This window comes from Vicia villosa, unplaced genomic scaffold (assembly GCF_029867415.1).
Source record: "Vicia villosa cultivar HV-30 ecotype Madison, WI unplaced genomic scaffold, Vvil1.0 ctg.002324F_1_1, whole genome shotgun sequence".
In the NCBI taxonomy this organism is placed as follows: domain Eukaryota; kingdom Viridiplantae; phylum Streptophyta; class Magnoliopsida; order Fabales; family Fabaceae; genus Vicia; species Vicia villosa.
In genome coordinates this window covers 23,804-38,163 of record NW_026705895.1, presented here as the reverse complement: position 1 = coordinate 38,163, position 14,360 = coordinate 23,804, and the positions used below count along the sequence as shown (strand labels likewise).

At 36.6% G+C, this 14,360-nt stretch overlaps 1 protein-coding gene and 1 pseudogene across 2 annotated transcripts; one reads left to right on the top strand and one right to left on the bottom strand.

The window, feature by feature from the left end:
- Positions 1-586: 586 nt before the first annotated feature.
- Positions 587-3,722, bottom strand: LOC131638509 (disease resistance protein Roq1-like; annotated as a pseudogene).
- Positions 3,723-6,089: 2,367 nt separating this feature from the next.
- On the top strand, positions 6,090-14,304 carry LOC131638506 (glutathione S-transferase zeta class-like). 2 transcript variants are annotated; one of them, XM_058909067.1, is made up of 11 exons: positions 6,090-6,246; positions 6,329-6,452; positions 6,529-6,585; positions 6,674-6,759; positions 6,868-6,939; positions 7,556-7,609; positions 7,701-7,776; positions 8,166-8,227; positions 8,387-8,446; positions 13,725-13,845; positions 14,010-14,304. In XM_058909067.1, exons 1-10 carry the CDS (start codon positions 6,244-6,246, stop codon positions 13,833-13,835), a joined length of 705 nt encoding a protein of 234 aa, XP_058765050.1. In that variant the 5' UTR covers positions 6,090-6,243; the 3' UTR covers positions 13,836-13,845; positions 14,010-14,304. The 2 variants fall into 2 exon arrangements, with proteins under 2 accessions (XP_058765050.1, XP_058765049.1); XM_058909066.1 differs by having other exon boundaries at positions 13,722-13,845.
- The last annotated feature ends 56 nt before the right edge of the window (positions 14,305-14,360 follow it).

Here is a 14,360-nt window from a genome sequence, read left to right as displayed (position 1 = left end):
CTATATTATCTTCTTCATCTTCTTTTTGACTTTTTTTCCTCCTTCTTTCTTGTACCAACATTTATTTGAAAATGACCATGCTTTTCATAGTTGTAGCATTGTACCTTGTTCTTGTCAAAATCTCTCTTCTTGTTATGATTCTTTCCCGAGCCTTATCTTCTTTTAGAGCATTCAACCCTTTCTTCATTCTTTTGTCTGACAACATTGGACCAGTTTGAACTTTGAAGTCTTGGAGTCTCCTTTGTCTCTCTTATTGAATTTTCTTTCATTTCCATCCTTCTGCATCACTTGTGCCTGCAAAGCTGGTTGAGCTTCTCTTTCGGTTCCTCTATCAATTACAGCAAGCTCATGAGCTTCTAGTGAACTCCGCAGCAGATCCTTAGTTTTCATTTTCTTGGAATCCTTGGATTCTTGAATTTCTACTATAATGAAATCAAATCTCGGTGTTAAGGATATCATTACCTTTTCCACCACTTGTTGTTCACTGATCCCTTCACCACATGTCTTCATTTTATTCAACAAAGCAATCAATTTTAAAAAATATTCATTCATTTTTCGGTTCTCTCCCACATGACTGCAGCTTCACTTATTTCATTTTCTCTCCACTATCATGATAGTTCTCTAACAACTCCCACGCTTCCTTCAATTTGGTGGCTTTTGAGATCTTTTCAAAATGGTGAGAGTCTACATTTTGCAGGATGTAGAATAGAGCCTTGTAGTCCTTTCTTGATTCTTTGAAGGTGGTTCTTTGTGCATCTGTGGGATCTACACTCAGTTCTTCATATCCTTCTAGTACGATTCCAAGCACATCTTGTGCTCCAAATAATGATTTCTTCAGGACACTCCACCTTTCTCAATTGCTTCCATCAAGAATCAGAACATTAGATGATACTAGTAGTTACTTACAATGCAAGTAACAAAAACAAAAATTACACAAAACAGATGCTAGGCTATTGGCTATTGCAAATGCACACAGACTATATTATATCAATTAGCAAAACATACAAGGAACTATATATAAGTAGCTTGTGTGCTAAGCAACAAGGCTAGCTAAGTTCCTAGAATTATTACTAACAGTATCATCGCATTATACTGCAGACAGATCAATTATTTCATCGTGATTGCATTATTGTGAAACATCTTTTTTCTTACAAAAATGTAAAATGTCTCATTCTCAAATAGTAATCTGCAATATCGAAGCACAAATAGGGAAACAAGTGAGAAACTTCCCGTGATATTATTAACAGGAAACTTAAAAAAAAGTTCTAAAAAAGAAACTTCAAACTCTTCCAAGTGAGAAACTCTTCTGTGATTTGGATTTTGAGAGTCCTAGCAGCAGCACAAGAGTGTTTGTTTTTCTTGCCTTACCTGTAGTGAAACAGAGGTGGAAATATGACATCGTCCATGTTTTCTTCACAGGCACGAATGAGGGACCAACTTGGAATTATGGTCCTTCCAAATCCACATGGCATGTGGTATTTCAACTCACATAAAATCTCTACCTTATACCATTCTTACTGTGAAAAAGCCTTTTCCACTTGGCATACCAGATCACAGAAAAACACTTGTTGCATCATTGTTTTTTGTTCACAAAATATGTAGTTACATGAACAGATGAGTTGCTTAGCGCCGTTGATCAGTACACTGAACTTGAAATCCAATACCATATTCACTGTATTAATTTGAGGTTCTCCTCCCCAACATAGAGTTATCCGAGGGAATTTCTTTCGAAACCAAAAATACATTGATGATTCCTTGCTTTCTATCTTGTACCAATTTACAACCCCTTTTTTGGTCTCTTCTAAAAACAAGGATCTAGTATTTCCGCTGACAAACGAAGAACCGCGTACTTGTATCACATTATTGTGGCACATGTTAATAAAACATACATCAAGTAGGCTCTCTATGCCTTCATTATATATGCGCATGGTTTCCGGTAACACTTGTGAAGATAAACCAACTTTTGTTTCTTTATTAGTATCCTCCTCAAATAATAGAAACCCTCCACAACCATATGCAGTTATTATCACGAGTTTGGGAAATGCGCGGATACTAGTTGGTAACTGAATTATCCGTTGGCAATCCCTCATGAATAGCCTTTGGAACCCAACAAGGTTACCTACTGAATAAGGTAACTTGTCTATTGCAGTCTGGTCTAGATAAACATCTCTTATCTTCTCCGTCTTTCCCAATACTTCTGGGAAGCTGTCAAGACGCGAGCAACCCCTGATATCCAGAGTCTCTAGAGATGGTAAGTTGATGCTGTGTACCCTAACTTGTAGTTGGGTGCATCCTTGAGCACTCAATAACACAAGTTTATCAAGAAATCCAACTGACTCGTGAATTCTAACTAAATTAGTGCAATTTTCAAGACATAGTGACCCTAAATTTGGTACTTTGGATAAACTAGGTAGTTCAGTTAACAACTTGCAGTCTTCAAAATCAAGAAAGCTCAATGTCTCAAATACCTACAAAACCAAAGGATAGACGCGTGCCTAAAACTATCAGAATCCAAAATTAGATGCATTATTAGGAGTAAGTGTAAAAAGACATGTTTGAGTTGAAAAGAATACATGCCTTGAGTGATTTGAATGATTTAAGGCAACTTTCAGGAAGGTTAAGTATGACAAGATTCTTGGGATTGAAATCATATGGTAAAGAGGATGATGGATATCCACTCCAGTCAAGCACTTTCAAACTATTTGGTAAAGCTTCAGCGCCTCTTGAAAATCTTGCATTTCTGATTATAAGAATTCTTAAGTTCTTCATCTGTCCCAACAATCATCACTTCAATCTTATCCGTTATCTGAAATCATAATTTATATACTTACACATCGTAAAGGATAGTTAGTTTGAAACTTGTTAGAACTAGTTGAATAATGTTAGTGAGGTTTCTAACATACCTTATTTTCTTCCAAAACATGAACAATGTCCTCATCAAACCATAATCTACTGCGTTTTCCCGGATCTAATGCCGATTCCTGCCTCACAATCTCTCTTCCCATGTCTTGAACTAAGTCATGCATTCTCACACAACCATTTGCATCAATATTTAAGAGAGATTTGTTAGTCAGCACCTGAAGACCATCTTCCGCGTGAAAACCATGTAAGTATAGGATTTCTTTAACATAGCTCTTTTCATAAGATGATAAGAATTGAAGAAACATGCTATGTCAAGAAAAATACCCTTCTCATCTTCTTCCAAATCATCATAGCTAACTTTAAGTATATCGTGTATATCTTTGTGAATAATTTTTTCATATTTATCTAATGCGGATTTCCATACATCCAAACTTTGGCCAAACAAGTGAGAACCTATCACCTCCAAGGCCAGTGGAAGACCATGAGCAGAAACAACTGCATGTTTTGCAACAGTCAAATTTATCTTGATCCATTTTTTCATTTTTGAAGGCATGATAAGTAAATAATTCGAGAGCCTTTTCGGCCTTTAGCTGTTTAACCTCATATAACTGGACAATTCCATGACTGGTTAACAAATGATTATCTCTTGTAGTGACTATAATCTTGCTTCCAGAGCCAAACCAATCACATCCTCCTGCAAGTACTTGTAACTGCTTCACTTTGTCAACATCATCAAGAATCAAAAGTACCTTCTTACAATGGAGTCTCTTTTTTATTATTGAAATTCCTCTAAAAACAAAAAGTTCATAAATAGGCAGAAACAACCGTCCTCCAGTGTTGCAGCACTCGTCAAGGATCATGACAAGTTCATTCAAACAAAAAGTTGAGGATGCATAGTTGTTTGAGAAAACAGCAATAAAAGTTCTAGATTCTTTAATGGCTTGGACAAGAGCTGGTGTGATTTCTTCTCCTTTCCCAAGTTCTTCATCATCAATGAAGGTGTGGATGTTGTTAGTTTAGAGGCTACTCATACATGTCATAGGACTGATAGGAATAGGCAGTTTAAGACCAAATTGTTGGCAAAAATTTTTGTTAATCTTTTAAGGCACACACCAAACATGAAACTTGGGGAACTGCAAGATGAAGCTAAAACTAGGTGGGGAGTGATGCTCAGTAGACATCAGCATGTATAGCAAAAACAAGGGCATTAGAGATGATTGAGGGAGGTTGCATAGAACTGTACCACATTTGAGGAGTTATGGACAAGAACTATTAAGGAGTAATCCAGAAAGCACAATTATAATCAAGACTGAACTTGGTGGGGATAGTCCTGTGTTTTCTAGGATGCATGTATGCTTCAAGGCTTGTAAGGTTGCATTTGTTATCTAGTTGTAGACCCTTAATTAGGCTAGATGATTGTTTTTTAAAGGGGAGGTATGAAGGTCAATTACTTGTAGATGTTGGTAAAGATGGTAATAATCAAACGTGTTCCATTGCTTTTGCTATTTTTGAAGCTGAAACAAAGAATTCATGTGCTTGGTTTGTACAATTACTTTTGGAAGACCTCAATAGTATCCAATATAAAATATGGTCTTTCATATCAGACCAACAAAAGGTAGTTGTTCATTATTTATCGTCCATTGTGTATGATATTTTTAAAAGTTTTAAAATGTTTGATATTGTTAATATTTTCATCAGCGATTGATTGATACTATGAAGGATGTTGATCCAAATGTTGAGCATAGGTTATGTGTTAAACATCTTTATGGTAATTGGAGAAAGAAGTATTCAGGAGAACTAATGAAACAATCTTTATGGAGAGCTGCTCGTGCAACCACAATTCCTGAATGGTAGAATGCCATAGATAGTATGAAAAATTTAAATGAAGATGCGTGGAAAGAAATGACTCAATTGCCTCCATCTATGTGGTCCAGGTCAGGTTATAGTACTCATACACATTGTGACTATATGACTATATGACTAGTATGATTGTTAGGCTTCGGGACTTTATGCTTAGATATGAGGGAACTATATGTCGTATAATACAAAAGAGGTTGGAGAAGTAAAAAAATGAAGCTGATAGTCCAATATGGTCTGGAGATTTGAATCAATCTATCTTTTCTGTGTCAAATGAAACTGATCAATATTTGGTAAATTTGAAAGACAAGACATGTGCGTGTAGGAGATGAGATTTATCTAGGATACCTTGTGTACATGCTATTTGTCGCATGTGGTTTAATAACAGCAACCCAGAAGATTTTGTTTTACACTGGTACATGTATGGATTGTAATTGTGTTCTTTAACATGTTTAAATAGTATAATTGTTGCTAATTGTGTTTTTCAATTTGCAGGAAACTATCTTTCTGGATTGTTATAACAACATCATTTTGCCGAATAATGGACCTAAATTGTGACAAAAATCTGAAGGGTTGCCAATTCAACCTCCATTTGTTAGGAGAGCTCCAGGAAGAACAAAAAAAGCAAGAAGAAAGGCTAACGATGAGGCAAACACTAAAAGAATGAAGAGAACTATGGGAAGACAAACAACATGTACGAATTGTGGCAAATTTGGAGACAATAAGAGAACATGTATAGGGAAGACAACAACCGTTTGTTTGTCTGTTTGTTTATGTAGTCACACAAATCTCTTAAACATCCTGGAGGTAGTTCAAACCAAAGGGAAACGAGGAAGAAAGACAAAGATGCAGTGGACACTCAAACTTCAACAAGCAAATCTTAATCATAATCTTTATTTTTAGACTTTTTTATTATTAATTTTGGCCAAAAGTCATATGTTGAATTGCTATTGTGATAACTTTTTATACTTTTTTATTCTTGTTTTGGACAAAGAGTATGTTATTTTAATTAACTAATTGTCTATCTTTTTTATTTTGCCGTAACATTTCAATTCAAGTCCATAATATTTTTTAATCAAATATTATAAAAATTATTACTAGTTTTTTTTATTTTATTTTTAATTTTTTTAAGTAATTAAGTATTACAAAAATATTACTTTTTGCATTAATAAGGTGATTTTTTTTGCCACATCACTAATTTTTTATGCCACATCAGCATTAACTCAATTTTTTTTAAATATCACCAAAGTTAAGTTTAGTCTCCATGTCGCTAAAAGACTATCAAATATAAAATGGAATAAATTTGATGGGTTAAAACAAATCAATTGAAATTTGGAAGACAAAATCAAATAACTAGGATAAAAATTGGAGCTTAATATAAAAATTCTCGATCAGTCCATAAAATACTCACCAACCCCCCTTAAGACTTTTGACGAACAAAACGCCTATTCGAGTCTATCATCTATCTAGCTACGAAGTTGGAAGTATAAGCACGTCACTTTAGCATCGTCAGCATCTCCATCAATGGTATGCAACTATGCATCTTCTTCTTTATCCTTTTTAGTAACTGTTACTCATCAACCCATTCTGTTTCGTTGATTCAAACAAGGCTAGCGCAAGTGTAGGTGTTGGTGTTGGTGGTGAACCTCAACATAACAACAATAAGCTCACTCTATATTCATATTGGAGAAGTTCATGTTCCTTCCGTGTCCGAATCGCTCTCAACCTCAAAGGTAACTCACTCGATCATTCACCACCTCACAAGTCACAACTCTTTTTATTTATTACTAATTACATCCATTCATTCAGGACTCAAATTTGACTACAAACCAGTTAATCTTTTGAAGGGAGAACAATATCATCCTGGTCTATTTCCTTTCCCATACTTTATAGTATTATCAATTACTACTATAACACTATATTTTGTTAATTTCATTTTCGAATCTTCATTCAGAATTTCTCCAGCTCAACCCTGTTGGTTTTGCTCCCATTCTTGTTGATGGCCCTGCTGTAATTTTTGACTCCTTTGCAATTATCATGGTCAGTCTATGTCATTTTCATTCACTTTTCTAAATCTTCAAATCTTTCTTTAATTTATGGATTTAATTTATCTCTCATTTTCATGTTTCTATCTATCTATGCTTGCAGTATTTGGAAGATAAGTATCCTCAACATCCTTTACTCCCTACTGATATCCATAAAAGAGCAATCAATTTCCAGGTACAATTCTAATCTCTCTTTCCAAATTCAAATATTCATACTAATTTGGATCATATGCTATGAAACACAGACTCCGACATAAATACTGGGACACGACACGGATACTTCCACCCCGATAATGTCAAAACATAAGACACCAACACCATTACATATGTGATATGATAATATTTGAATTTCATTAAAAAATTAACAATATTCTAACCAAAACTCACATGTTTAATTAATTAGATGTGTGTGAAGTTTGTCTAAAAAACATGTGTGTTAAAAGCAAAGAAATTTTTTTTTTTAAAAAACTTTTGTCAATCTAAATTGTCCGACATGTGTTGTATGATTGTCATACGGTTGTTAGACGTCAATTTAAAGAGTGTCGAAGCAAAGAAAAAAAATCATTTTTAGATGACACTTGTCTGACTTTTTCGACACTTATTTGACTTGTCCAACACTTGTCGTACATATGTCATACAAGTGTCAGACATCGACACGTGTCAGACACTACGACACGCCTATATCTTGAGATGTTCGTGCTTCATAGGTCATATGATATTAAATTTGAATTTGAATTTGAATTTCATTTTCATGCGGTAAATGGATTCTTTTCTAATGATTTGATTCACAGGCTGTGAGTATTGTTTCTTCATTAATACAACCTCTTCAAAACCTAGATACTCTGGTATGCATGTATGTCACCTCTTTTCTTATTCATTTTGAGGATTTGGACTGCATATGATAAGTTTGTTGCTATTTTGCTTTTCTATTTGCAGAAGTACATCGATAAAAGAGTTAGCCGGGATGATAAACTTCCATGGGTCCAGAGTATAATAAGAAAAGGCTTCACAGGTGAGATTAGACTAATTTACTCTAGAGAGGGATTAATAATGATACTAGCATAAGTTATTATTTCATAGTTATTGTCAATTATGTCATGTAATAATTCAAAGTTAAACAGTGTACTCATGGCTATAAAAGTATCTATCATCACGGTTGGTTGTCTGTGGTAACGAAGGGTGTGATAGAAAGTGCACTAATTTTCACCTCTAGCTGTTGCCTATCATAAACAGATCATTAAGAGAACAATGTTAACAATCTCAAACCACCCTTTACTGATAAGAAATATTCTGTTAATGTTATGTCCCTCCTTACTAGATACAGGTTTCCTGCTAGATGCAAGTTTGAGTGTTGTTGGCTTAATCTAATTCACAGTGTATTTACAATTGAATACGTTTCAGCACTTGAAAAGCTATTGAAAGAACACACTGGGAGGTATGCTACTGGAGATAAAGTTTTCATGGTATGTTGCAAATTCGAGTTTATTCCTTTGAAACTAATAAAACAAATAAATAAATCCTTTCAAAAGGGTCTAGTAGCCCAAAAATCTTGGCTATCAATGTCAACTGTTTCAATGTCTGATCACTGATGTATAATCTAACATGTTTGTTATCATTTGCAGGCGGATATATTTTTAGCACCTCAGTTACATGCTGCATCTAAGAGATTCAACATTGACATGGTAATATTCTATGCTGTAGTGTATATTTTGTGGGGGAATAAGCTAATAGTATGAATGTGTAAAAGATGAGTTAATCTTAGTCTTAGTTCTGATGTGTTTGATTACAAAATTTCGTAAAAGTGCATGACTTTCTTGCGGCTGTTGGTGAAGTACATGCAATCAACATTTCAAAGATAAAAGCCAGTCATTGTAGGACTAAAAAATTTTGAAACCTATTTTTTCTCTCTAGTAAAATCTATTGAAGAGTAATTCAATATTCAGAAGATGGACTGATCTTCTGATGGTTACTCAGAAGATAGTAGTGACCAGAAGATGTTGTCTGGGTCCCATTAGCTTAGCTGTTTAGTAGTAAGGGTACGTTAGTATTTTGTAGTACTGTTTGTACCTTAGACTTGTTCACTAAGTTTACTGTTTTAGGGCTTATGTGGCAAGATTTTCTTTTCTTATAAATAGCCTTGTAATAGCTATCACTAAATATACAACATTTATTCTCTCATCTCTTTTGCGCCGTTATTCTATTATTCTCTTTGTCACCATCTTTATTCATTGTGCACCAACAATTGGTATCAGAGCTCCGGTTCCAAACACAGGGAAACACGAGTGAACGTGAGTTTGTGTGACTGTGTGATTGATTTTGTTTCGGGGAAACAAAGTTGTGTTGAATCACATTTTTTCTTGATTGTTTGTGGGTTGGGAAACACTGTGTGAGTGTGAGTGAAATCTGTTTTTGTCTGCACAAGTTTAAAGATGAGTGGAAGCAACTTGAATACCAAACTTCCAGTTCTTGATGGTAAAAACTGGAATAGATGGATGATTCAAATGCGTGTATTATTTGGTGCTCAAGATGTTCTAGATCTTGTCACTGGAGGATATATTCCGGTTGCAGCGGATGCAACGGAAGAACAAAGAGAAGCGCAGAGAGAGACGAAGAAGAGAGACCAAAAGGCGTTGTTCTTCATCCATCAGTGTGTGGATGTGAATGTGTTTGAGAAGATTGCTGATTCTATGACGTCAAAGGAGGCGTGGGATATACTGGTCAGGTGTTACGGTGGTGACGTATCAGTGAAGAAGGTGAAGCTTCAATCCCTGAGAAAGCAATATGAGAATCTCAACATGAAGAACAATGAGAAAGTCTCTGAGTATATCTCTAGAGTGATTGTGATCACTAATGAGATGAAGGCTTGTGGAGAAACTCTTTCTGAACAAGTAATCATAGAGAAGATATTGAGGTCACTTACTCCTCAATTTGATTATATTGTTGTATCCATTGAACATTCTAAAGATCTGGAAACCATGAGAATAGAAGAGTTGCAAAGCAGTTTAGAAGCACAAGAGTTGCGTCTGACTGAGAGAACTTCTGAGAGAGAAGTTGAGCAAGCTCTGAAGGCTTCTTTTGTCAAGAAGGACCAGAAGCATAGACGTGGTGATAGATTCCAGAAGGAAGCCTCAACTTCTGATGATAAGAGATATCAGAAGGGAAAGGATAAGAAGAAAGTTCAATGTTACTGTTGCAAACAGTTTGGCCATTTTGCTAGAGACTGTTTGGCAAACAAAGGAAGGAGATCAGAAGAAGCAAATATAGCCAGAGGAGGATCAGATGATGAACCTGTGCTATTGATGGCTTCAGAGTCGGACAAAAGATGTTCGTCAGAATGGTGGTATATGGACACTGGGTGTTCAAATCACTTGACTGGAAACAAACAATGGCTGATAGACTTTGACTCTGAAAGGAGGACAAAGATCAGATGTGCTGATGATAAGTACCTATATGCAGAAGGTATGGGAAATGTCAAAGTCAAAGTGAAGAATGGAAAGACTGTTCTGATCAAGGATGTTTGGTATGTTCCTGGAATCAGAAGCAATCTGATGAGTGTGGGTCAGCTCATTGAGAAAGGTTTCTCAGTTGTTATGAAGAATAACCTCTTGAAGTTGTATGATTCCAATCAGAAGTTGATTATGCAATCTGAACAGGGAAGCAACAGAACATTCAAGGTGAATGTAGAAACAGCTGAAATAGAGTGTCTGAGTGCTGAAGGCTCAGAAGGTGATAGTAAGCTGTGGCACAAGAGGTTGGGGCACTTGAACTATAGAAGCCTGGGGCATCTAAGTTCTAAGAAGCTTGTACATGGCATTCCAAAGATTGTGAAGCCTGAGAAGTCATGTGAGGTATGCATGAAAGGCAAACAACCCAGATTGCCATTTGTATCAGAAGTTGCTCCAAGAGCAAAGCATGCTCTGGGAGTAGTGCACTCTGATGTGTGTGGACCATTTCCAGAACCTTCACTTGGAGGAAATAGGTATTTTGTGTCTTTTGTGGATGAGTTCACAAGAATGACGTGGGTAAAACTTATCAAGTTTAAGACTGAGGTGTTCACAGAATTCCAGAAGTTCAAGGTGAAGGCTGAGAAGCAGAGTGGTCAGAAGATAAAGATTCTCAGAACGGATGGTGGAGGCGAGTATAACTCTACAGAATTCCAGAAGTTCTGTGATGATAATGGAATTGAGCATGAAGTTACTGCTCCTTATACTCCTCAACACAATGGTCTTGCTGAACGTAGAAACCGTACTTTGCTTGATATGACGAGAAGTATGCTTAAAGAGAAGAAGCTTCCTCATAATCTATGGGGAGAAGCTGTTGCTACTGCAGCATATGTGCTCAACAGGTGTCCAACGAAGAGGCTGAAGGAAATTGTTCCTTTAGAGAAGTGGACTAAAGAGAAGCAAAGTGTTAGTCATCTGAAGGTTTTTGGTTCTGTGTGTTACAAACACGTTCCAGAAGCTAGAAGGAAGAAGCTGGATGATAGAAGCAAAGTGATGTTATTGGTAGGGTACCACAGTACAGGTGCATACAAGCTCTATTGTCCAGAGACTAACAAAGTTGAAGTCAGCAGAGACGTCATTGTGAAGGAATCAGAAGTTTGGGATTGGAAAGAGTCTCAACCAACTTCTGATGTAGAGATAACTTTTGAAGAAAAATTAGAGTCAGAAGATGAATCTTCTGAAGACGAGTCAGAAGATGAAGCATCTTCTGAAGATGAGTCAGAAGGAGAATCTGATTCTGATACAGATTCTGATGATGATCCAGATTCTGGTGGTAGTCATGATTCTGGAAGGGAAAACTCTGAAGACATATGGTCTGGAGGACAAGCTTCTGGAGATGATCATGGAGGTGGTGACTCAGGAGTAGCTGACTCTGAAGTAGCTCAGCGACCACAAAGAGTCAGAACTATACCAAGAAGGTTTGCAGATTTTGACATGTTGCACGACACAGAAGTTGACTCAGAAGGAGAGGTCATTCAGTGCGCCATGTTAGTAGATTCTGAACCAGTGAGTATAGAAGAAGCGCTCAAGAAGAAGGTCTGGCTAAATGCCATGAAAGAAGAACTTGAGGCTATAGAAAGAAACAAGACTTGGAAGCTGACAGAACTTCCAAAGAAGAAGAAAGCCATCAGCGTCAGATGGGTTTTCAAGGTAAAGCTGAAGCCAGATGGATCAGTTGGTAAACACAAAGCGAGGCTAGTGGCTAGAGGTTTTCTTCAGAAACCTGGACTAGATTACTTTGAGGTGTTTGCTCCTGTAGCTAGACATGAAACAATCAGACTGGTGATTGCGTTAGCTGCGAACAGAGGTTGGTCCTTGATGCATCTGGATGTAAAGTCTGCATTTCTGAACGGTCCATTACAAGAGGAGGTATACGTGTCACAACCCCCTGGCTTTGTGAAAAAGAATAAGGAAGGGATGGTGTACAAATTACACAAAGCTCTATATGGACTGAAGCAAGCGCCCAGAGCTTGGAATTTGAAGATTGATTCATTTTTCAAAAAGCAAGGGTTTCAGAAGTGTGAGATGGAATATGGAGTTTATGTGCAACATTCTGGAAGCAATATGATTCTGCTGTGTCTGTATGTTGATGACATATTGCTTACAGGGAGTTGTCCAGAAGATCTGATGAAGTTCAAGAAGGTGCTTATGAATGAGTTTGAGATTACAGACCTTGGGAAAATGTCATATTTTCTAGGGATGGAGATTCTGTACTCAGAAGATGGTATCATTCTGCATCAGTTGAAGTATGAGTTAGAACTTCTGAAGAAATTCAAGTTGGAGAATTGCAAAGCTGCTGTTACACCGTCAGAAGTGAATCAGAAGTTGGACTCTGATTCTGAAGGTGAAGATGTTGATGCTACGGTATTCAAACAGCTGGTTGGTTCTCTAAGGTATTTGTGTAATACCAGGCCTGATATATGCTATGCAGTTGGATTGGTTAGTAGGTTCATGAGTAAACCTAAGTGGTCCCATTACCAAGCTGCTGTCAGAGTCTTGAGATATGTCAAGGGAACTCTGAAGTTTGGCATATTGTTTCCTTCTGGGAGAAAGGAAGAATCAGAGTTATTGAGTTATTCTGATTCTGATTGGTGTGGAGACAGAGTTGATAGAAGGAGTACTTCTGGATATTTGTTCATGTTTCTGGGAGGCCCTATCTCTTGGAGTTCCAAGAAGCAACCTGTTGTTGCCCTATCAACCTGTGAAGCTGAGTACATCGCAGGCGCTGTAGCTGCATGTCAAGCTGTGTGGCTTCTGAATCTATTAAAAGATCTGAAGATTAGAGTGAAGAAGCCTTTGAAGCTGATGATTGATAACAAGTCTGCAATCAATCTTGCCAAGAATCCGGTGTTACACGGAAGAAGCAAGCATATTGAGACTAAGTATCATTTCTTGAGAAGCCAAGTCCAGAATGGAACATTAGAAGTTGTGCACTGTAGCACTCAGAAGCAAGTGGCAGATGTTCTGACAAAGGCGATCAAGACGGATCAATTTCTGCTCTTGAGGGATGGAATTGGCGTTGTCAGTTTTTGATTGAAGAATATGAATTAAGGGATGGTATTGAAGAGTAATTCAATATTCAGAAGATGGACTGATCTTCTGATGGTTACTCAGAAGATAGTAGTGACCAGAAGATGTTGTCTGGGTCCCATTAGCTTAGCTGTTTAGTAGTAAGGGTACGTTAGTATTTTGTAGTACTGTTTGTACCTTAGACTTGTTCACTAAGTTTACTGTTTTAGGGCTTATGTGGCAAGATTTTCTTTTCTTATAAATAGCCTTGTAATAGCTATCACTAAATATACAACATTTATTCTCTCATCTCTTTTGCGCCGTTATTCTATTATTCTCTTTGTCACCATCTTTATTCATTGTGCACCAACAAAATCTTCAGTCATGTGTCAGATAGCATTTCCCAAATTCATCAGATGACTTACTTTTCGTATAATTGTCAAAGCAGAATGAGTTTCCTATTCTTTCAAGACTACATGAGACATATTATGATATGCCAGCATTCCGAGAGACTTTGCCAGAGAATCAGCCAGATGCAGTAGGCCAGCTGAGTCAATGATTTGGGACTGGTTAGTGACTTCTAAAGCACGTAATAATTTTTTTGAGCAGGATTTGGATCCTCTCATACCTTTTTGTTTCATGTTTATGTCAGACACTAATATCAACTATTTGTCTAATTTTTGTATCTATGTTGGATAACAATCTTAATCTTTGGGATGAAATGTGCTTAAAGAAGTGGAAAATGGAGACAGCTGAGGTCTACAATATCACAGGTGGATGGAACAAACTTGTAGCAGAAAACAATTGGAAAAAAGACGAGAACTTATTTGCTTTTGCACAAACTATTTGCCTATCGATGACTCACTTTGGACAATGTAATACAAGACCAAACCCTGATGACGCATAATAACAAAATTTGTACACACTAATGTCAAATATTGTATCACCACATTATCAACAAACCATGTTAAACAATTTGCCAATGTAATTTTATTATAAACTTGCACATTATGATGCTTTATTACTTATGTGCATCATACTTGAATTACAATAACAGAAATAGTTATATCAACCATTTCATATC

Coding starts and splice junctions, on each gene's coding strand:
- LOC131638506 (XM_058909066.1), top strand. Junction 7,777..8,165: donor AATAAGAAAAGGCTTCACAG/GTGAGATTAGAC, acceptor AATACGTTTCAG/CACTTGAAAAGCTATTGAAA. Junction 8,228..8,386: donor CTGGAGATAAAGTTTTCATG/GTATGTTGCAAA, acceptor TATCATTTGCAG/GCGGATATATTTTTAGCACC.